The 23,323-nt window shown below is 37.3% G+C and overlaps 2 protein-coding genes across 2 annotated transcripts in view; one reads left to right on the forward strand and one right to left on the reverse strand.

Annotated features, from left to right (window-relative positions):
- STK32B (serine/threonine kinase 32B) overlaps positions 1-3,030 on the forward strand; it is a 373,335-nt gene extending 370,305 nt beyond the window's left edge. The window contains exon 12 of the mRNA XM_043971280.1: positions 496-3,030. Within this exon, the coding sequence (XP_043827215.1) occupies positions 496-634 (139 nt within the window). The 3' untranslated portion in view covers positions 635-3,030. The remainder of the gene's footprint in view (positions 1-495) is intronic.
- A 15,576-nt stretch (positions 3,031-18,606) lies between these two features.
- Positions 18,607-23,323, reverse strand: part of EVC2 (EvC ciliary complex subunit 2) — a 261,845-nt gene continuing 257,128 nt past the window's right edge. The window contains exon 26 of the mRNA XM_043972227.1: positions 18,607-18,678. Within this exon, the coding sequence (XP_043828162.1) occupies positions 18,607-18,678 (72 nt within the window). The remainder of the gene's footprint in view (positions 18,679-23,323) is intronic.

Consider the following 23,323-nt stretch of genomic DNA (forward strand, 5'->3'; position numbering starts at 1 on the left):
TACAATTACTAAGAAATGTGTAGAGTTGCATAGGGTCAGCGGCATCAAACTGTACAGATGAACGAAACTTTGGATGTCATCAAACAGATCATCTGAAACCCAGAGGGGGGGAAGAGATCTGTCCAGAGTCACAGTTTATTGATCTCTTATCCAACTACTTCTCTTAGGCTGTAAAGAATTGTCTGTCCCTTGTTATAAAATGGAGAACAAAGCTTAGAAAAGACCCTTACACTTAGAATCGGAAGACTTGGGTTTAAATCCCATTTCTATTGCTTACTACTTGTGACACACTGGGAAAAAAAATCCCACCCCTTTCCCTGGTCTTCAGTTTACATATTTGTAAAATAAGGAAGTTAGACTGACTTCTAAAGTTCTCTTAAGTCCTATGAACTATAACTACTTCCTGCACTACTCAGTCCTACTCCTCAATTTTAACACCCTCCATATTCTTGAAAACTAATTCCATGTTCTGTTCTACACTGTGATTGGTTCCAGGTTGAGAAGGCAACAGGATACAAGTGGTCAGCTCTCCATTGGTGAGAACCGTGTGGCACCCCCAGCTCATGGAAAGCTCCAGGATGGACGAAACAACAACATCCTGAGCCAGGCCTGCACACGTGGCTGCAGCTGCTAGGCTACCATGGCCTGGCATGGATCATGTCCGAGTCTCAGTTCCCTTCTGTGCATGTGATGGTATCTCTTTGTGTCCCCTTCTCCCCCAACTCAATCAAAAAGAGCACTGAACTAGGACTCAGGAGACATACAGTCTAGTCCCACGTCTACCACTGACACGTCTACCACTGACTCTGTGTGAGACCTTGAGTGAGGTCCTTACCTTTGCTACCTGTCTGACCTTGGGCAAGTCAACCAACCTCTCTCTTGGCCTCAGTTTTCTCCACTGTCAAATAAGGGGGTTGGACTACATGGTTCCATTCCAACTCCATATCCTATGATAACTTTTCCAGGCCTTCATTACCTCATCTGTCAAATGGGAATCATAATCCCAGCCCTGCTACCTCACAGGGCTGTTGCGAGGGTCAGACTTCGTGACAGATGGGAAAACTTTTCCAAAAAATACAAATCACTATATAAAGTCAGTGTCTGGAAGTAAAAAGAACACTGGCATAAGTAACAGGAGGATGGGGTTCTGGTCCCAGCTGTTCCATAAACTATGTGACCCTGGGCATGGTCACTCTCCCTCTCTGGGCCTTAATTTCCATGTTTGTGAGGGGTTTACATTAGACTAAATTAAATTACATAAGGTCCCTTCTAACACTCAGATTTTAGGTTCTACATTCTAATGTCCTTTCTAGCTATAACATTCTAGTTTCTGTTTTAAGGTTTCTTCTTGTGCTGACGTACTAGGTTCTAAGGTCCCTTCAAGCTCTGATATTCTATGTTCTAATACCCCTTCTAGCGCCAATGTCCTATGTTCTAGTTCCCCTTCCAGCTTTACTCCAGGTTTTCTAGATTATAAGGTCTCTTCCAGACCTAGCTAGCCTTCTTTTAAAACCCAATTACAGATAGCCTATCCCAGTTCACAATTCAATTCATCCCCAGCAATTCCAACCCTGGCTAAACCATGCTTTGGGAAAACAAAACCCCATCAGTGCCCGCCAAACGAATACTTTCTGGTGACTCCTGGGGAAGAATCATCTTCATAATCTGGGAACCAAACTTGAAACTTTGTCGTTTACATTCTCTGAGGCAGGACTGTGAGGTTTCAGACTCTTCACAAGGGCCCCCTCCCTCCCTGGCTCCCTGAGATTCACGTGCCAATCCAAATGAAAGGAAATCGTGTTCTTTTGATGTATGTCAAAGCCACCTGCAGCACCTGGAATCTGGGACTCTATGTGACTGATTGCTAAATGTGACTAGAAAATACGCTGCCTCTTGTATCAATGTGTCTGTACCTGATGTCTCTGTGACTCTGGTGTTCTCTGTAGCCAACACCTAATATTGGTGATCAACTACCTGAAATCTAGTCATGCAACATGAATGTAAACCTGTTTTATTTGTTCTCCCTCCACCCTATGCCTTCCTGTAAGATGAATAAAAATGAACTTATTCTGATTGCATTAAGATGGTGAGGGACCTTGGTCCTAGCTACAGATGAAGAAACAGCTGACCCAGCCAAACACAATGCCCACATAGATATAACATATGTCTTCTATGACATAGATTCAACAAAAATCCTGCCCTCAAGGAGTGTCCAGCATGCTGGGAGTGGGGGGGGGCTGCTAGGAAGGGAAAGGAGGGCAGAAAAGAGAAAAACAACATGTACAAGTCTATATAAAAAGGTTAAGAGTAATAGGTCCAAAGGTCTGAAATCCAATCAAAGATTTCTAGGGAAATTGAAGGAAGGGAAGATTGCTTTCAGCTGTAGGGAATCAGGGAAGATATCATAGGAATGGACCCGATGGTTGTAATTGTTGGAAAACCAAGGATTCTTTGGTATGTTGGGAGAAGAAATGGACATTTGGGAGAAACATTTTTCTCTCCTCAACTGGGTATCTCCAGAGTCGGGAAATGAAATAGAAGTCCTGGTATTTTTTCTACTCTTAAATTTTTCCCCATACATCTGGATAAGTGCATGGCTGTGACTGTGAATTGTGTTTTTACTTTGTATAGCTTTTCATCTGGAAGCCAAATTCCATTTTCACCTTTATACCATGTAACGTAGGTCTTTGAGACATGACAATAGCCTATCTTCTTTTATTAAGAGAATATTTTTATTGTATTGTATTGATTTGTAACTTTTTTTATAAGAACAATAGTTTCTTTTTTTCTTTAGAGTTGGGTCTATTTTTAAATTGCGTTGCTTACTTATTCAAGACTAAGCATTAATTCACAGTAATATGCATTCTTACTCTGTCACTTAAGCAACTCATTCAGAGTAATGAAGTCAGTGTCTACACTGGCCCTGGCAGGGCTGCAGATGGTTTATTCTGTTGGTTTCATTCATTAAATAGAGGGCAGGGACCAGACTAACCCCAGAGTCAGGAAAGGCCATTGTTTTTCTGAGGTCTGCTCAGGTCCATATCGATTATACAGAATAAAATCTTTCTTGCTCATCCCTTCTTACAACCTTGGGTGTTTTTCGTTTGTTTATTTTGTTCTGTTTTCTTGGTAGTGTTGGGTGGGCAACATGACTCCATCTTTGAAGACATCAAAATGAAATTCACATGGCCATTGGGAGGAGGGTATATTTCTCCATGAAAGTGTGTTTGCCTTTGATTTTGCAGAAAACTCAAGGAGTCAGAAGACTGACCTGACTTTCAGATCCAGATATGCCCCTTCACATCCAAACAATGAGAAGATTCGAGGTTATGATTTCCCACCTTCCTTCCAATTTTGGCCCTTGTGTATTCTATATTCTAATGTCCCTTCCAGCTCTAAGGTTTTATGTTCTAAATTCTAAGCTTCCTTCCAATTCTAACCTTCTACGTTAAAAGTCCCTTCTTTGCCTAACATCCAAAGTTTCCTCTAATGTTACTAAGTTTAGGCATAGGCCATAGGCATGTAAACAATTTTAAAGTAAATGAAATATATTTTTGCTGCCCTCCCATGTCCCTCTCTCAGTCTGTCTTTCAGTGCCTGGTGTCCTACCTCCCCTATTTGGCCAGTTACCCATATATTTCAAGCTCTCTTCTGGTTTGTCAATATTCCTCACATATCTCCTAACTTCTTTCTATAGCACTCTCCCTCACAGTGCTCCATGCATCAAAATTAGCCTGTTCTTGGACAAAAATTTTTTTACATCCATGGTTCTTATAAGATCCCCATCAAATTTCTTCTTCTCTACCCTCATCAAAACTCCCATTCCCTCAATGTGGCTAACTTCCTGTAGGAAATTAATATAAACAAACTAATACACACTACAGTATGGATGATTAAGACTACAAAAACTAAGAGATAGCTAACACAGTGCATGCTACAAGAGGGACAATTACCTTAACAGGGAGACTGAGGAGAACAGTCACTCAACATTTACTTATTCATTTCTTACTATGTGTCAGGCACTGTACTAAAAGGGAAAGGTGCACCTGCTTGTTAATACCCATAGATTGTTGTTGTTGGTTCTTCATTCCTGAAGAGGACCATGACATTGGGGTGATGTCATGACTTGTACTGAATTGGACTTTTTTTTAAATGAGGGAGGGCTCTGCAAGGTCACTAACCTCACTCCTTCGGAGGCTGAATCTGGATCCAGTGGCAAGATAGAGAAACAGTGAGACAGAGAGAATTTGATCTGATGATTGGTTATTGTAAGGATCAAATGATAAGTAAATGAATGAATTATTGAATAAGTGAACACACATATATATGCATATATATATACATAGAGATATAAATAGAGATGGAGATAGAGATATCAGAACAACTGGAGATGGCCCCAGATGTTCAAGGCAATTGGACTCAAGTAACTTGCCCAGGGTCACACAGCTAGTAAGCATGTGAGGTGAGATTTAAGGTCAGGTACTCTTGACTCCAGGGCCAGTGCTCTATCCACTGCACCACCTAGCTGCTCCTACCCATGGATACATTGATATTAGCTTCTGAATACAAAGGACAAGTCAGGTTAGACCTTATGGAAAAGTAGTAAATTTAGTACATAATTCAGTTAGCAATTGGGCCAAAGACACTGCCATTTTGTGATGCCTAAGGTGCTGAGGGCTCTTTGAAGCTAAGGAAGGAGAGGAAGAGGAGGGTAGTGTCTTTAGGAATGAGAAGAATTGGGTCTGGTGATGATGGAAGGAAAATAATAGGAATTAGTCATGATTTCAGAGGGCAGAGGAAAGCTTGTAAACATTTTCATTTTAATAAGCATTGACCATGGAATATAACTAGTTTCCTCATCTACAATAATGAGGATGATGAGAATACCCATGGATATTGTGAGGATCAAATGATAAGGCATATGTCATGTTCTTAAAGTGATATATAAATGCTAACAATTATTATTTAGGCATCTAGCAAATGCAGTAGAAAACATGTTGGGCCCTGCAATCAGGAAGACTTGAATTCAAACCTGCCTCAGACATTTACTAGCTGTGTCACCATGGGCAAGTAACTTAGGTTCTATCTGCCTTGGTTTCCTCAACTATAAAATGGGGATAATTATAGCATCTACCTCTTAGGGTTGTTGTGAGGATCAAATGAAATAATATCTGTAAAGTACTTTGCACCGTGACTGGCACATGATAGGCATTTAATAAATGCTTGATTCTTCTCTCCCTCCTTATAAAATAAGAGCAAACTTTGTGTAAGGTAAAATATGAAAAGGAGTCGAAAAAAGGGTCACAGGATAGGAGTCATGAAATCTAATCTAGGGAGGGACAAAACCAAGAGTGTGGATAGGCTACAATACAGCCAGACTTGCCTATATTTCGCCTCCAAACAATTTTAATATGACTCTGAAAAACAACAATCAACAACAACAACAATAACTTAACTGTAAAAAAGCTACTTTGGTGGCTGGGGAAGATTAAAATATAAACTGAGAAGAAGACAATAATGTGATAACACCTACAGCCAAAGCCTCAAAGAAAAATGGTAATTGTATCCAACCTCCATATGCATCCTGGAAGAAAAAAAGCAAGAAATAAGAGTTATGGAGGAAAAACTGAGAAAAGAAATGATAGTAATATAAGAAAATTATCAAAAGAAAATTAACAGCTTAGTTAAAAATAGGTACCAAAATATTGAAGAAAATAACACCTTTAAAAACAGAATTAGCCTAATGGTTAAAGAGGTACAAAAAGTCACTGAAGAAAATAATTCCTTAAAAATTAGAATTGGGTGACTGGAAGCTAGTTAATCCATGAGACATCAGGAAACTACAAACCAAAGTCAAAAGAATGAAAAAATGGAAGATAATTTGAAATATTTCATCAGAAAAAAACAACTAACCTGGAAAATAAATTGAGGAGAGATCATTTAGGAATCATTGAATTATATAAAAGGTATGATCAGAAAAGAGAGCTTACACATCACATTTCAAGAAATTATCAAGGAAAACTGCCCCTATATCTTAGATCCAGATGATAAAATAGAATTAAAAGAACCCACAGATCACTTCTTGAAAAAGATCCTGAAATGAAAACTCCCAGAAATATTATGGCCAAATTCCAGAACTCTTAGATTAAGGATAAAATATTGAAAATAGTCAGAAAGAAACAATGGAAATATCATGGAGTCCTAATTAGGATCACACAAGATTTAGCAGCTCCCATGTTAAAGGAGCTTAGAATATAATATTTTGTAAGGCAAAGGAGGTAGGATCACAACCTAGAATAATCTACTTTGCAAAAATAAGTATAATCCTTCAGGGGAGAGGGGGTATGGATATTTAATGAAATAGAGGACTTCCAAGCATTCCTGATGAAAAGACTGGAGCTGAATAGAAAATTTGACATTCAAACACAGGACTCAAGAGAACCATAAAAAAATAAACATGAAAGAGTAACCATAAGGTACTCAATAAAGTTAAACAGGTTACAGTCCTATATGAGAAGATGATATATGTAACTCCTAATAACTTTCTCATTATTAGGGCAGTCAGAAGTCTACATAGACATGGGTCATGTGTATGAGTCAATTATGTTGGGATAATCTCCAAAAATATAAAATGAAAGGGTGAGAAAAGAGGTTGCACTGGGAGAATGGGTAAGAGAGAGGTCCAAAAATGTCCTCATATAAAAGAGGCATGCAAGGAAGAACTTTTATAGTGGAAGGGAAAATGGGAGGGAGGGTGGGAGGCAATGCTTAAACCTCACTCTCATTGTAATTGGTCCAAAGAGGGAAGACTACATGCTTGCATGCATACATACACATACATGTCTGTATACATACACACACTCAGGTATAGAAGTTGATCTTGCCCAATAGGAAAATAGGAAGGAAAGAAGATAAGAGATATGGGGAAGAAATTGATAAAAGGGAAGTCAGATTAAGATAAGCAGTGGTCAGAAGCGAAACAGATTTTTGATGAGAGACAAGAAAAAAATAGAGAAGGGTAACCAGAAGAAAAGAAGATGAATGAAATTACACAGTTACTAATCATAATTGTGAGTAAGAATGGGATGAACTCACCCATAAAATGGAAGAGGATAACAGACTAGATTAGTAATCAGAATCCAACACTGTTGTTTACAACAATATGGTTTTCACAACAACTTGAAACAGAAAGACACACAGAGCTAAAGTAAAGGTCTGAAGCTTAATCTATTATGCTTCAGTTGAAGTTTAAAAAAGGGCAGGAGTAGTAATCATGATCTCAGGCAAAGTAAAAGAAAAATAGACTTAATTAAAAGAGATAATCAGGGAAATACATGTTGCTAAAATGTATCATAGACAATTCAGTAATAAACATTTTTACAGCAAGTTTCTCTGATAAAAGCCTTATTTCCCAAATATATAGGGAACTGATTCAAATTTGTAAAAATAAAAACCATTGTTTAATTGATAAATGGAGAAAGCAGAAAAAAATCAAAGCTATCTATACTTATATGAAAAGATGATCTAAATCACTATTGGTTAGAGAAATACAAATTAAAACAACTATCAGGTACCACTTCACACCTATCAAAATGAAAAGTGTTGGATAGGATAAGGAGAAACTGACACTAATAAATGGTTGGTGGAGTTGTGAACTTGTCTAACCATTCTGGAGAACAATTTGAAGCTATGCCCAAAGGGCTATAAAACTCTGCATATGCTTTACCCCAGCAATGCCATTACCAGGACTGAATCTCAAAGAGATAAAAAGGATCTATATGTACAAAAAGGATATATATATATATATATATATATATAAAGGATCTATACATACAAAAATATTTATAGCAGCTCTTTTTGTGGTGGCAAAGAACTGTAAATTGAGAAGAAGCTAATAAATTAGGAAATGGCTAAAAAAGCTGTGGCATATGATTGTGGTGGAGTATTATTGTTCTATATAAGAAATGGTGAGAGGGATAGTTTCAGAAAAAAACAAAGAAGGCAACAGCTATATGAACTGAGGCAAAATGATGTGTGAAGAACTGGCAAATCATGGTGAACAGTAACAGCAATATTGTAATGATAATCATCTGTGAAAGACTTAGCTACTGATCAATGTAATGGTCCAAGGCAATTCCAAACTGCTTATGATGAAAAAATGGTATGAACTCAGTGCAAATTGAAGTATAATTTTCTTGCCTTATTTTGAAAATATGGAAATATGTTTTGCATGATTTCACATGCATAATTGATATCATTTTGCTTGCCTTCTCAGTGGGTGAGGAAAGGGCTGGAGGGAGGGAGAGAATTTGGAACTAAAATTTGAAAAGGAAAGAATAATATTTTTAAATAAAGAAAATAACAAAAATTCATTAGAAATGGGGAAGATTGGTAATATGTATTAAGAGACATTCTGATCCATTTGAAATTAATTGATTCACTATAGCTGATTGATATATAAAAACCCTAATCTAGGCTTTACCACTTATAGAGTAGTCTTCAATTGTAGTATTTAAAGCCAGGATTTTAGAGATCACCTAATCACATACCTGCATTTTAGTGAGAAGGCCCCAACCCAAACAAATAGTTGTAGAGTTATTACACAATTCTATATCCTTTGGTTCATTCCATTACACCACATGAAACCCTTAATTAAGATAGCACAATCAGGGGTTTGCACCAAAGTGAGAAGTTTAGAATGTGCTAATAGCACCATCCCAAGTTAGATTTGTAGTTGTTGAGTTGTGTCTGACTCTTTGTGATCCATTTGAGGTTTTCTTGGAAAAGATAATAAAATTTAACATTTTCTTCTCCAGATCACTTTATAGATAAGGAAACTGAAGCAAAGTGGTTAGTTGAGGTTTAAGTGACTTGCCCAGAGTCACACAGCTAGAAAGTGTCTGAGGCTAGATTTGAACTCAGGAAGACATCTTCCTGTTTTCAGTCTTGGAGCTCTATCTACTGTACCACCTAATTGCCCCCTTTAGATAGAGTGATACTTGAGTGTATACTATATTTTAGATATAGTACTAAGCTCTAGAGATGCTAATACAAACAAGCAAGACATATTGTGCTCTCAAGAAACTTATATTCTTATTGGGGAACACAATGCATAAAGGGGAGCTGGAATGAAGGGAGAATGCAAACAAGTAGCTACTAGAAAATGGCATGGAGGTATGGTTCTGGGGAAATGAGAAGTGAAATTCACTTATCTGAGCCTGGCTTCCCAGGAGCCAAGCCTAAGGTTGTTGTGCGAGGGAGATGTGGATGCTTGCTAGAGTGCAAATAGCTCAATGGGGAGAATGCCAGAAGATTTCCAAAGAATTCTTCCTTCTCACCCCCAACCACACTGTGTGCTATCACAGACTGCTGTGTGCCCTTACCCCCCTTTTCAGCCAGTTCTTTCAGTTCCCCCTTTCCTCTCATTCTTGGCTCCATCCACATAACAGCAATAGTTTCCCTCCTCTCCCCACTTAGAGCTGGGGAGTGGTCCCTCCTTCTTCAAGATCTTAGAAAAGGGTAGATAGCTGTTGCAGTAGATAGAGCAGTGGCCCTGAAGTTGGAAGACCTGAATTCAAATTTGACCTCAGACAATTACTAGCTGTGTGACCCTGGACTAATCACTTAACTCCAATTGCCTTAAACATCCATGGTCATCTCCAGTTGTCCTGATACATCTCTTGCCACTGGACCCAGATAGCTCTGGATGAAAGAGTGATGTTGGTGACCTTTGCACAGCCCTCGCTTTTTTAAATCCAATTCAGTGCAAGTCATGACCTCACCCTGATATCATGGTCCTCTTCAAAAACAAGGGACAAACAACAACAAGAAATTTCATATTATTCTTAGCTCAATTTCCTTCTTCCATTCTTTATAGCTCCATACCATGTTACTTCTCTTGTGCAAATTATTAGCTTCTTGGAACCTATTTTTGTGTAAAAATTTAAAGTGTTAAATATAAAATTTTGTTAGTATTAAATCTGTAGACAGTCTAAAATAGTGTCATTCTTGGTACCTTCTCTTTCCTTTCCCCAAATCCCATTATTATTAACATAGAAAGTGGCCACAATGGACTGACTGTCATTTTGCATTTTCAAAGTATTGTTCATGAGTTGCTTGAGAGATTCAGCCCTTGGTGGCCTTATCCCTGATGATGAAGCTTCTCTGACTTGATCTAGGCTGGTATTTGGGTAGTATATACAATATATCATTTGGATTCTGCTCAAACCCTTTTCGCATTGGTAGGTAATTCTATAGCTTGTGGTCTCTTGGCATGCCTTTGAGAGCCTAGGGGTACTTTTATGCCAGGATGGAAAGGAAAGTGAGGAGAAATTTAGTCATAAGAGCTACCAAAGAGAGGTTTTTCCAGGGTAGTCATAGAATGGAAAGAACATTACACTGGATGTCAAGAGAGCTGGGTTCGAAATTCCTTTCCCTAACACTGACAAGATGTGTCATGTCAAGCAAGACACTTGTCCTCTGGTCCTAAGTTTCCTGACCAATATAATAAGGACAGCAGTATCTGTTTGATAGGACAGTTGTGAAGATAAAATGATCAATTATCTGTGAAAGCTATTCTCCTCAGAAGCATGAAGCATGCTCCACAGATTATAATGGTGTTTTGAAAAAAACATATATATATTTATATATATTTGTATTTATGTATGCTTGCATGTATATGTGTATATATGTGTAGGTGTATATAAAATATATTATATATAAACATATTGCATATATGCATATATATATATATAAACACATATGTACACATGCACACACACACACACACACACACACATATATATATATCCCTTATCTCCAGGCAAATTTTACCTCTAGTTCTCCTAACTTCCTTAGTTCTGCCAAGGGCATAGTTGCCCAGGTCACAATTTTAGAGTTTCCTCAACTCTTCACTCTCATCTTCCTCTACAATATCCAATCAGTTGCTAAGTATTTTTATTCTACATCAACGAAATCTTACAAATCTATCTCCTTTTCCCTCTATTTAACCAGATATTACACTTTTTCAGACTGTCATTACTCCTCATCTGGATTGCTGCAGCAGACTCTTAACTGGTCTCTCTCCCCCCAGGTCTCTCTCTTTTCTAATCTATTCTTACAATTGCAAAATTGATATTATTTGAAGTGCAGATCTGATTGTGCCACTTTCCTTTGCTCAAGATGCATCAGTAGGCCCCTGGTGCCTCTGGGATGAAAGACACACTCCGTTGATTTGCATTTAGATTCCTACAATATCTAGCCAACCTTGATTACATATGATTCTATCCCATTCACTATACTTTCTCGACCCAGTCTACTATTTGATATTCCCCATACACAAAATGATAGCTCTTATCTCTGCCCTTGCATAATCTATTTTTCTGAGAGGCAATGGGGGTTAAGTGACTTGCCAAGGATCACACAGCTAGTAAGTATCAAGTGTCTGAGGCCAGATTTGAACTCAGGTACTGCTGAATCCAGGGCCGGTGCTTTATCCACTGTACCACCTAGCTGCCCCCCATAATCTATTTCTTAAGCCCAAATGCTCTCCCTCCTCATTTCACATCAAGGAACCCCTAGCTCTCTTCAAGGTTTAGCTCAAATGCCAGTCCTACATGAAGCCTTTCCTGATTCCCCTAGTTTTTACTGCTTTCCCCAAAATGACATTGGGCGCTGGCTGGCTCAGCAGATAGAGTGTTGGGCATGGAGTCAGGAAGATTCATCACCCTGAGTTCAAATCTGGCCTCATTTATTAGCTCTGTGATCCTGGGAAGATCACTTAACCTTGTTTGCCTCAGGTTTCTTATCTGTAAAATGAGCTGGAGAAGATTATAACAAACCATTCTAGTATCTTCACACCCCCCCCAAAACAAAACAAAACAAAACAAATGGAGTCATGAAGAGTCAAATATGATTGAAAAACTGCAACAAGAAATGGTGTTGAATTACTTTTTTATATACTCCATAATTATCTGTGCATATGTTGTTTCCCAGCTCTAGACTATAAACTTCTTTTGGGAAAAGTCTATTATTTTTTTCTTTTTGTCATAATCCTATGTACCTAATGGCAGTGCCTGACACACTAGTGCTTAATAAATGCTTATTAAAATGAATTGAACCTCCATTTCCATCAAAAATAACAGGAGCAAAATAATAATAATAATAATAATAATAATAATAGGAGCATTTGTTCATATTCCTCACTCCCAACTAATCTTTTTTTCCAAATTAAGTTACAAATAAGCCTATAATAATTCCCAATAATTTTGTTTCATAAAGAAAAAAATCACTGTTAGTCATCTCTATTTCAAGTAGATAATAGACAAATCATATGGGAGAAAGCTAGAGCTCTAAACAAGAGGAATCTGAAGCTTGGTTTCCTGATTTGTAAAATGAGTTGGCAGGATTAGATGTTCTCTAAGATTCCCTTCCAGTGCTAATATCCTGTTTGAGAGGTCTTTCCAGCTCTAGCAGTCTGGGTGCTTGTAAAGTGCGCAAGCTGGAAGGGTCCTTGGAATTCATCTAGCTCAACCTATACTGAAAGCCAAGAATTCAGCCACTGCCTGAAGATCTGCAGTGATAGAAGGGGGCAAGGGAGAAAGGAAGATTCACAGTATATCAAGATACCCCATTCTATGGTTGGAGAGCTCTAATTATTAAGAAGTTGTTTGTTTTTTCCTAGCATCAGGATTAAAACCTCTTCTATTCAACTTCTACTTCTTACCCCCCCCCCTTTTTTACTTGCAGGGCAAACAAAGGAACATCCAGGATGCTGTTTCAGGAGTTTGAATTTGAATTCCTGCTCTGACCATTTGGATGACCTTGGGAAAAATCATCACTTCCATAGACCCAGTTTTCCCATATGTAAAATTAAGAGTTTAGACATTTATTAAAAAATTAATTCAGGGGAACAGCTAGGTGGCACAGTGGATAAAGCACTGGTCCTGGATTCAGGAGGACCTGAGTTCAAATCCAGTCTCATACACTTGACACTTACTAGCTGTGTGACCCTGGGCAAGTCACTTAACCATCATTGCCTGCACACACACACACACACACACACACACACACACACATTAATTCAAATGAGCTTCTGTTTCTATCAAATAATTATCATTGGTGCATTTCTCAAGTTCTTTACTCTCAATTTATCTCCACATTTCTAAATCTATATCACCAATTTCTTTCTTTTAGTTTTTATTTTTTAATTTTTTTATTTAATTTTCACTTAGTAGGATTTTTTCCCAATTACATGTAAAGATAGTTTTCAAATTCATTTTTGTAAGATTTTGAGTACTAAATTGTTGTTCCTTCTCTCCACCCTCCCAAGACAGCAAGCAATCTGATATACGTTACGTATGTACCATCATATTTCCATATTAGTCATGTTGTGAAAGAATAATCAGAACAAAAGGGAAAACCCAAAAGAAAAATAAAACCAACCAAACAAATAAAACCCAAAAGTGAAAATAGCATGCTTTAATTTGCATCGACTCCATAGCTCTTTCTCTGGAAGTGGAGAGTGTTTTCTATCATGAGTCTTTTGGAGTTCTACACAACCTATTTCTTTACCTAGAAAGTGTATTCTTTGAATTTACAAGATTAGTGTTCAGAACAAAGGAGGCATTGATATTATACTTAGCCCTAGACAAACCTGGGTTTGAATCTCAGCTCCTAATACAAAACCATTAATATGATCACAATATGGAATAATGTAATCAATAATGGGTATCATTACTGAGGGAGGACTCCAGAAAGCTATATGTATTCAGAAGAAAGAAATCAAGGTGATGAGGGGTTTACAGACTTCCATGCAAAGATTAGTTAACATGGTAGCATGTAGCCTTGTGTCTAGTCAACAAGCTTTTATTAGTTGCTTATTTTATTCCAGCCACTCTACTAAGTGCTGGGATTATTTTAAAAAGGTCAAAACAGTCTTGTATGCCTTAAGGAGGCATACAATGAATTGTCACATACAAGAAAGACTCTACTTTTGCCTTATCCTATAGGGTAGAAGTAGGACCAGTGGGTCAAAGTTATAGGGAGGTAGATTTAAGTGTTGTGTGCCAAATATCAGACTGGAAGATGAGTTAGGAATAATTCAGCCCCTTTCTGGGACGTAAAATTGGGAGACGATTTTGAATTAAAGCCAGGGGTGTTCTGGAATCAGCTCATTTCCTTTATGACATCTGATAGTTAAATCTTTAACGTGAGCATTTATACTTTGGAAATTGTCAAATGCTACAAATCAGGGCTTGAGATACACAGTTATCCCTTGTATGTTGCTAGGGTTAGGGTGGTACCCTCACGATCCAGAAAATCCATGTAAAATTTTTCGCCCTCCCTTCAAAGCAGAGGAGTATTTATTTTTTTAATTTTTCTTTTAAGGGGTGTTAATAGTACCTTGTTATAAAATTTGGGTTACATATTTGGTCATAGGCTCTGTGTCATCTGCTAGCCATCATGTGTTTTCTGTGGCTCCTACAAAACTCGTAAAAAATTCCCCTTTGCCCCCCGATATATCAAAACTGTGAAAGTTGTGATATGGAGGGGATGTCTGCATATATATAAACAGTATATATATAATATATATAAAACATACATATACATATATATGTATATATAATAGTTTGTCTAGACTTAAGTGATGGAGAAAATGTTGATAATTCAGGTTAAATGTAAAAGTGTGGTGGAGTCCATATTGTCCCCCCCACCCCACCCCACGAGAGCTGGTTCTTAAACATTTATCAACACATCATTGATTTGCAATTCTTCTACTTAAATGTCCTATATTACAAGAAGTCCATCTCCCTCTGTGAGTTTCAGTTTCCTCATTCGTTAAATGGAGGGGCTTGAAGTAGGAGATCTCGAAGTTTTAAATCTAGTAAGCCTGGGTTCAATATAAAAAAGAGCCTCTCAATAATTTGAGCTCTCCAATATTGGAACAGGTTGCATTCAAAGGTATTTACATTTATCATCACGGAAGTTTCTTCAAGTAGATGTTGGGCAACCATTTGTCAGGGAGAGGCACCATTGCATAGTGGAAAGAATGCTAGACATGTGATTGAGTCCTGGTTCTGCCATTAATTATCTTTGGAGCTTTGTTCGAGTAACTATACTTCTATGAGACTCAGTTTCCCCATCTGTAAAATAGGAATAGTAATGATCTTCCCAGCCTAACAGGATTCTTATTTGAAATAGGGGTGTGTGTGTGACATATTTTAAGTGTTAAAATAATAAAGAAATATGAAATATTTCAATACTTCGAATGACCCATGATCTTACCATTGTGGCCACTCCTTTCACTGGTTCAAGTTATAACCTATCCATGTATCACCATTATTACTACTATGATGTTATTGTAAGTGGACTCCACTTCTTGGGACTAGGTGATCTTTCAAGTCCAAGCTTCTTGAATTCTTCCTAGATCAAAGATTGCTTTTAAGAGGCTGCTGAGTGATTTTAAGACAAAGATAAATTCCTAAATTCTGAGAAGTTCAAAAAGTTTAGGTATATTTTGAACTAACTCTGAGTAGTGAATCATGATATCAGAACAAAAGATAGATTAACTTTATGGCCAGCCCTGAGTCTTGGGCACTTTTAATCTTTTAACAAAGCCCAACAAAGAAAATTAAGTTACCAACTGAACAGACTAGTGCAAATGACCAAGAAGGACGGAGTCACCCTTGACATAGAGATCTTCCCCTGGGCTGCACATAAGAGAAGGAAGAGAAGGTCTTATGCTTGTGGTGATTTTATGATCAGGATGCTTATTGCACAGGAAAAAAGCTAACTCCAGAAAGAAGGAACTTTTGGAGTTTCTTTCTGTTTCATCATCTGCAAAAACGAGCTGGAGAAGGAAATGGCAAACCACTCCAGCATCTTTGCCAAGAAAACCTTAAATGGGGTCACAAAGTGTTGGACATGACTGGAACAACAATTCACAAGAAACTTCCATCCCAGAGTGAGGATGTGAGGGAGGCAACAAGGACATATTGAAGAACAAATAGGAAATATTTACAAAATAACTACAAAGAAAATAAATTTTAAAATTTAATGCATTGATTAATGGGAAACCTGTTAACTCCTGAGGTAGCCCATTCCTTGTTGGCATAGTTCTAATCATTAGAACATTGTTTCCTTTCATCAAGCCCATCACTGCCTCTCTATAAGTTTTCCCCATTGCTCATAGATTTGTTCTGAGGGGCCAAGCAGTATAAGCCTAAAGCAGTGTTTAGATCTAAGAAACCTAACATTCGACATTCTAGTGGATAAACTAAAAGCGACATAAAAAATATCATTATATCTACAAAGAAAATTAGGCAGCATTCTGTAGGGAAAACAGCATTGCACTTGAAGTGTTATTATTTCTATTTTACATATGAGAAAACTGAGTCTCAGAGATTAAAATCATCAAGATGTAACTGATTAAGTTTTTAATTTGAAGCCCCTTTGATTATATTTGTAAGATACTTGGTAAAAAAATTCTTACTGGCTTTTGTTCGAGGTGGAGTCTGTCAAAATGTGGCATTGTAAACTATGATCTAGAAATGCAAATCCTATTCTCACACACCACCTTCTTAGCCAGCTATTCCATCTCAAATAAGCTTTTATTATTCCATCAATGGATGAAATAGAAGAAAACATAACCTGTTCACTTATGGTCTTTGGATTTTGTTTTATTTTTGTCTCAGGCTTCATAATCATTGGCAATACCTTTCGGGATCTTTCCAGTGGTGTCATTTGCGACCATGTGAATTGCCAAAAATTGGGTAGTTGGCATCCATTTTGGAAAGTTTTAGGAGGTTTTCTGCTATATTTTATATTCAAATCCCAGGAAGAAAACAGATCACTGTGGCATTGTTTTTTAGGTAAGGAAACAGCTGCCTCAGTACCCCCAAGCAAGGCACCACCAACTTCAACTGCTCTTTTCTTCTTCTTTTGCCTTTTAATGGATGATTTCTCACCTGATACCTTCTGTGGCTCTTTTATATTATTGGAAGGGCAAGTATCTTCTCCCTTTAGGTTCAATTGTATAGTTGTGCTTTTCCTTTTCCTCTGTGGAATATTATTCAATGCTTGATCTTCCTTACAGCAGTTAAGTCTCCCCTTCTTTGTCTCAGATCCCCTTCCCATGCCCCCTTTCAAGCCTTAAATATTTACTATAGGAATCTGTTATTATTCCTATTAACTGGAGGTGTGCAGAGTTGCTGACCAGCCCTTATAGCATGGGGACAAAACATGATGGGGGAAAATCACCACAGTTCACTAACCTCCATGATGACACTCTAGGAAGGGGAAGGATGAGGTTTCTTTTCAGCCTAGTATTGCCCTTAATGGTGTGGTAAAAAGTATGCCAGTTTTTGAAGGACTACCCTTTGGGGAGGAGACCATGACGAACGGCCGTGCACTCCACCTCTGTCTGTTAGGCACTCTACTTCCGGGGTGCGAGCTTAAAAGGATTGAGAAATACAGTTACCTTCCCAGACAGGAAGAACAAGGAAACTATGACTCTCAGTGGGCCAGGCAGGAGAAAAAAGGAAACCTACAAACAATCGGTGAATACATACAGAGAATCATGGACACAAAAAGATCATAGAATGTCAAATGCGAGAAAGAACCAGGCAATGTTAAAAATAAAGAAATTAGAACACAGGATATTAGAGCTTAAAGTAACTTTAGCATGTTTAACATTTTTTTAAAAAATAACATTTTTATTTATAGTTTTGAGTTACAATTTTTATCCCTCCTGCCCTCCTTCCCCTCCCTCCTCCCTGAGGTGGTAAGCAATCAAATTTGGGTTATACATGTATGATTATGTAAAACATTACCATATTAGTCATTTTGTAAACACTTGAAAAAAATGAAAGTGTAAAATATCAGGCTTCACTTTGTGTTCCATCAATATCAGTTCTTTCTTTGGAGGTGGATAGTATGTTTCATCCATAGTCCTTGGGGATTCTCTTGCATCATTTTATTGTTGAAAATAGTTAAGTCATTCACAATTCTTCATCAAACAATATTGCTGTATCTGTGCACAATGTTCTCTTGGCTCTACTCACTTCACTATATATTACTTCATACAAGTCTTTTCAGTCCTTTCTGAAATCATCCTGCTTGCCACTTCTTATAGCACAATAGTATTCCATCACCAGCTAGTTTAACCATTTTCCAATCACCAAGCATCATGGGGATCTTTAATCAAAAGTTGGAATTGGTATTGAGAACACCTAGAATATAGAACGCCAGAGCTGAGAGAGGCCTTAAGGAGCTAGTCAGAGGTTCTGCGATTACAGGGTAATAGGTCTAGACTCAGAAGAGATCACAGAGGTGATATGAGACGTGGCCCAACATTCTCATGGAACACATGAGGAAACTTGGTCTCATGGAGAGGAAGTGACTTGGGATTTCTCCACTGATGGGTTACACAGGTATTATCAAGGCAGACGTGGAACTCAATATGGACCCTTTCATATACAAACCCAGTGGTCTCTCTATTGTATAACAGTGCCTCTCTACTAGACCACACTGCCTTGTTTCTTATCTTCTTGTTTGCTTTCTGTGCTCTTTGCTCTTTTCACCATGGGGAATCTGGTTATTCAAAGCCTATGCTGTGTTTCCTGGGGCCCGATGTTTACTGTTGATTCCATTTCCTCTGTTGACAGCATGCTGTAAGTCCTAGAACAACAACAACATGTTTAATTACAAACTGTCACTGAGAACAAGAGGCTTTTTCTTCCCGCACAATCAGGGACAAACATGATTAATGGAGTTTCATTTAAGTTGGTGGGAATTTTTAAAATACCATTTAACTCCTTTTTTAAAGGTATGGGACGGTTATTTATTTAATACACATAGAAAGAAGGTGCATAATACTCACATGCACATTTGGGGGGCCCTTAAAACAGGAATTAGTAACTTTTAACTCTTATAGTCTTATGAGAGGTTGAAAAGTAAAGCTAATTAGAAGACAAAGTAGCTTATGGAAGTGATGATTAGATATTTTATATTTTTACCATGGCTTTTTTGTGCTCCAAAACTCCATATATATGTAGACATTGAAGTGGTCAGGTTTGGGCCAAATCCTCTTGTAAGTGGCCATCATCTCCAAAATAAAATCGCCTTCTACTTCCATCCAGTTCTATGCATTGTACCCAGTACTTCCGGACCTTTCTGTTTGGTTTTTTTTTAATTCAATCATCAAAAACCTATCTTTTCTTTCTCTTACCTCCTCACTGAGAAAGAGAAAAACAAAATCCCTATTACAAACCAGTGTGGACAACCATTTTTTAAATGTGTTTCAATTTATACTCTAAATCAATCTCCTTATGAGGAGGTATGGAATATGTTTCAAAATGAGTCCTCTTGAATTATAGTTAGTAATTACGATGATCAGAGTTCCTAAGTCTTTCAAAATTATTTGCTATGCTATTGCCATTGTACAAACTGCTCTATTTCTCTTCGATTCACTGTGCGCCATTTCATATGTCTTCACAGATCTCTGAAACCATCCCATATATCATTTCTTACAGTACAATAGAATTTTATCATATTTAAATACCAAAACTTCTTCAGCCATTGCCCAATTTCTGGGCACCCCCCCCAGTTTCCAATTCTTTGACACCATAAAAAAGATCTACTATAAATATTTTTTCTTCATACTATTAATTGATTTAGCTTAGGACTAATCCCTTGGTCAATCTACCCTCCCTCTAATTCTTTCTTCCTTCTCCTTTTTCCATGTGGTTTCCCTATTTAGTGAAATGTAGTTTTGTATGCAAGTTTATATATATATATATATATATATTCTTCTCTTGATTGACCAATTTATATGAAATCAAAATTCATGTCAACAGCTCCCCCACCTTTTCCTTCTTGCTTGTATAGATTTCTACTTACACACCCAACTTATATGAAATAATTTCCCCCATCCATTCCCCCTCATATCCCTTTTATCCCACACATATCCCTTTTTATATCCCTCTTCCTTTCACTTTCCATTCTTCTTTTTAAGATCACTAAGGCATAATTGAACAAATTGCAGTCCCTCTGTTGAATTAGACTTTGTATGGATGGTGATAGGGTTCAGAGGGGACATGTTTCATCTCCAATAGTAAATGTAAGTAGTTTATCCTTCTTTAATCTCTTAGAGTTGGTTGTTGGCTCTTGTTTTTTTTTAAATTAATAAAGTATTTTATTTTTTTCCATTACATGTAAAGATAGTTCTCAACATTTTTTTTATACAAGCTTTACAATTTCAGATTTTTCTCCCTCCCTTCCCTCCCCCCTCCCCTAGACAGCAGGTAATCTGATATAGGTTATACATATATATATATATATAAATATATATATACATAATAACATTAATCCTATTTCTGCATTAGTCATGTTATAAGAGAAAAAATCAGAGCAATGATGAAAAACCTCAAAATAGAAAAAGACAACAGCATCAAAAACACAAGAAATAGTATGGTTCATTCAGCATCTATACTCCACAGTTCTTTTTTTTTCTTTTTCTTTTTTTCTTGAATTTGGAGATCCTCTTCAACCACGAGTTCCCTGGAACTCTTCTGTGCTATTGCATTGGTGAGAAGAATATAGTCCATCACAGTAGATCAACACTCAATGTTGATGATACTGTGCACAATGTTCTTCTGGTTCAGCTCATCTCACTCATCATCAGCTCATGCAAGACCCTCCAGGTTTCTCTGAACTCCTCCTGCTCATCATTTCTTACAGCACAATAGTATTCCATTGTATTCATATACCACAACTTGTCCAGCCATTCCCCAATTGATGGGCACCCCCTCAACTTCCAATTCCTTGCCACCACGTAAAGAGCAGCTATAAATATTTTTGTACATGTGGGTCCCTTTCCCCTTTCCATGATTTCTTTGGGGAAAAGACCCAAAAGTGGTATTGCTGGGTCAAAGGGTATGCACAGCTTTATTGGTTGGCTCTTGTTTACCTTGTTTCTCTCTACTCCAATGCTCTACTTCAAAGTTTCTATGCAAATCTGTTCTTCTTATTAGGAAAGCTTGAAAGGCATCAATTTCATTAAAGGTGCCTCCCTTCCTTAATCCACACACAGGATTATACTCAATTTATTTTGGTTTTTTATTTATTTTCTAGGTAAATTATTCTTGGTTGTAAGCATATATGCTTTCCCTTCTGAAACATTATATCCCAATCTCACCATTCCTTATTGTTGAATAATGTGAAATAATGCATGACCCTGACTGTGGTTCCTTTGTACTTGAATTCTATCTTTATGGCTGCTTACTGTAAGTTTTCTTTGACCTGGAAACTCTGGATTTTGGCTTGAATAGACCTCTTTTTATTTTGGTGTTTCTTTCAGAACATGATGGTAGATTCTATTTCCAGTTTGCCAGTGCTTGGCAAAGTGTCTGGCACACTGTAGGCATTTAAGAAATGTTTATTGAATTGAATTTCTTCTAAGAGATCGGGAAACTTTTCTTTTATGATTTTTTGAAACTGAATATCTATGCTCTTTTTTTGTCATGAATTTTAGGTATTTCATTCTTAAATTCTTTCTCCCTTACATATTTCCCAGTTTACTTTCTTTTATTATAAGATACATTCATTTAAAAAAAAATTGAGTCTTGATTTTGTTTGAATATTTCTTGTCTCATAGAAGCATTAGGTTTTACTTTGTCCATTTTAATTTTCAGGGAGTTTGTTGTTTAGGTAAGGTTTTGTATCTCTTGTTCCAAACCATTAATTCCCTTTCCATTTTTTTCTATAGTTACTATATATTTTCTATTTTTCCACTGTTGTCTGCATTTTATTTATAGAATATAAATATATAGAGAATATTTAACTTTTTTAAAAAACTCATCTTTTGGGGCAGCTAGGTGGCATAGTGGATAAAGCAACAGCCCTGGATTCAGGAGGACCGGAGTTCAAATCCAGCATCAGACACTTGACACTTATTAGCTGTGTGACCCTGGGCAAGTCCCTTAACCCTCATTGCCCCACAGGAAAACAAAACAAAACAAAACAAAGAAACAAACAAAAAACCTCATCTCTTTCAGGAAGTCTAGTTGAACTTTTATCCAAACTATGTTTTTATTTGAGACTTTGCTTGTAGTTCATTTGGTGTCACTGTCTTCTGGATTTGTTTCTTAATAGTCCATGTCATCATCATAACTTTTTAGAATAAGATTTTTTTGGTTCAGTTTTGCAACCTATTTCCTGGTTCCAAATTTTATGTTTAGAAGGAATGACTTGGCTAGTGGTGCTGGTTTTTTTTTTTTCTTGTAGTAGTGGGTATTATGCTATTTTAGAATCTCAGACTGGGTACCTGAAAGCTTTCAGTGCTCGCAATAGGGACTGATCCAGGGCAATATCTTATTTCTTCCCTTTTGGTCTGAGTTCTGCAAGTCCCTGAAATGGATTTGACTCTGAACAATACATCTGTGAGCTTGCCTCATTTGGAGTTTCAGTAGACTGCTGATGGAGTCAGCCCCTATCAGCAAACTGGAAAACTATGCTTTGTTCAAAGTGCCACGTCTACACGCTTCTGTTTCAATTATGACTCCTGCCCCTGTTATTTCACTAAAGCTTTCAGGCTAAACTCAAAGCTAGAACTGATACTTTGTTCAGCTCCTGGGGTCTGAACCATATAGCTGTTGCTTGGTACACAGTATGGAGTTCATACTTATTCCTCAATCTGGAACAGTACAACTAGGCCTAAATCCATGTATGAGTACTTGATCCTTGTCATGGAATTCAGTCCTGAGCAACAGAGCCATAATTTTGCCCCTATTACTGAATCTGGGACCTCTTCCTGTACTGGTGCACACCTTTTCCCTACACTGGAACGATCCATGGTAGTTCTGGGTTACATTGTGTCTTCAGTGTTCATAGAGCTCTCCATCTCTTTATGCCAAACTGAGCCATAGAAATGACTTGTTATTATCCTTTCCTTGATTTCCTGATTTAGGACTTGGTCTGGTGAATCTTCTATATATGTTTGGAAGAGTTATGGTGGAAGTTCACTGGACCTCTTCATGCTACTCTGACATTATTTTCTCTGACTAGATATGAAAGGGAGTGTATGGTAGAAGGGAGTCAATATTCACTCAAAGATTGTAAATCTGGTTAACTGAAACAATAGTGAAGGATTTTAGAGAAGGCTTTTAGGGTAGGAGGGATACAATGAGTTCTGCATTGAAAATGTTGACTTATAAATGTCTAGCAAATAGGTGGTGATATGGGATTAGATTTCAGGACAGAGTTCAATGTTGGTTTTGTGACTTGAGAAAAGTAATTGATAAGTGAACATATATATAGAAACTAA

This window comes from Dromiciops gliroides, chromosome 6 (genome assembly GCF_019393635.1).
Source record: "Dromiciops gliroides isolate mDroGli1 chromosome 6, mDroGli1.pri, whole genome shotgun sequence".
Taxonomy (NCBI): domain Eukaryota; kingdom Metazoa; phylum Chordata; class Mammalia; order Microbiotheria; family Microbiotheriidae; genus Dromiciops; species Dromiciops gliroides.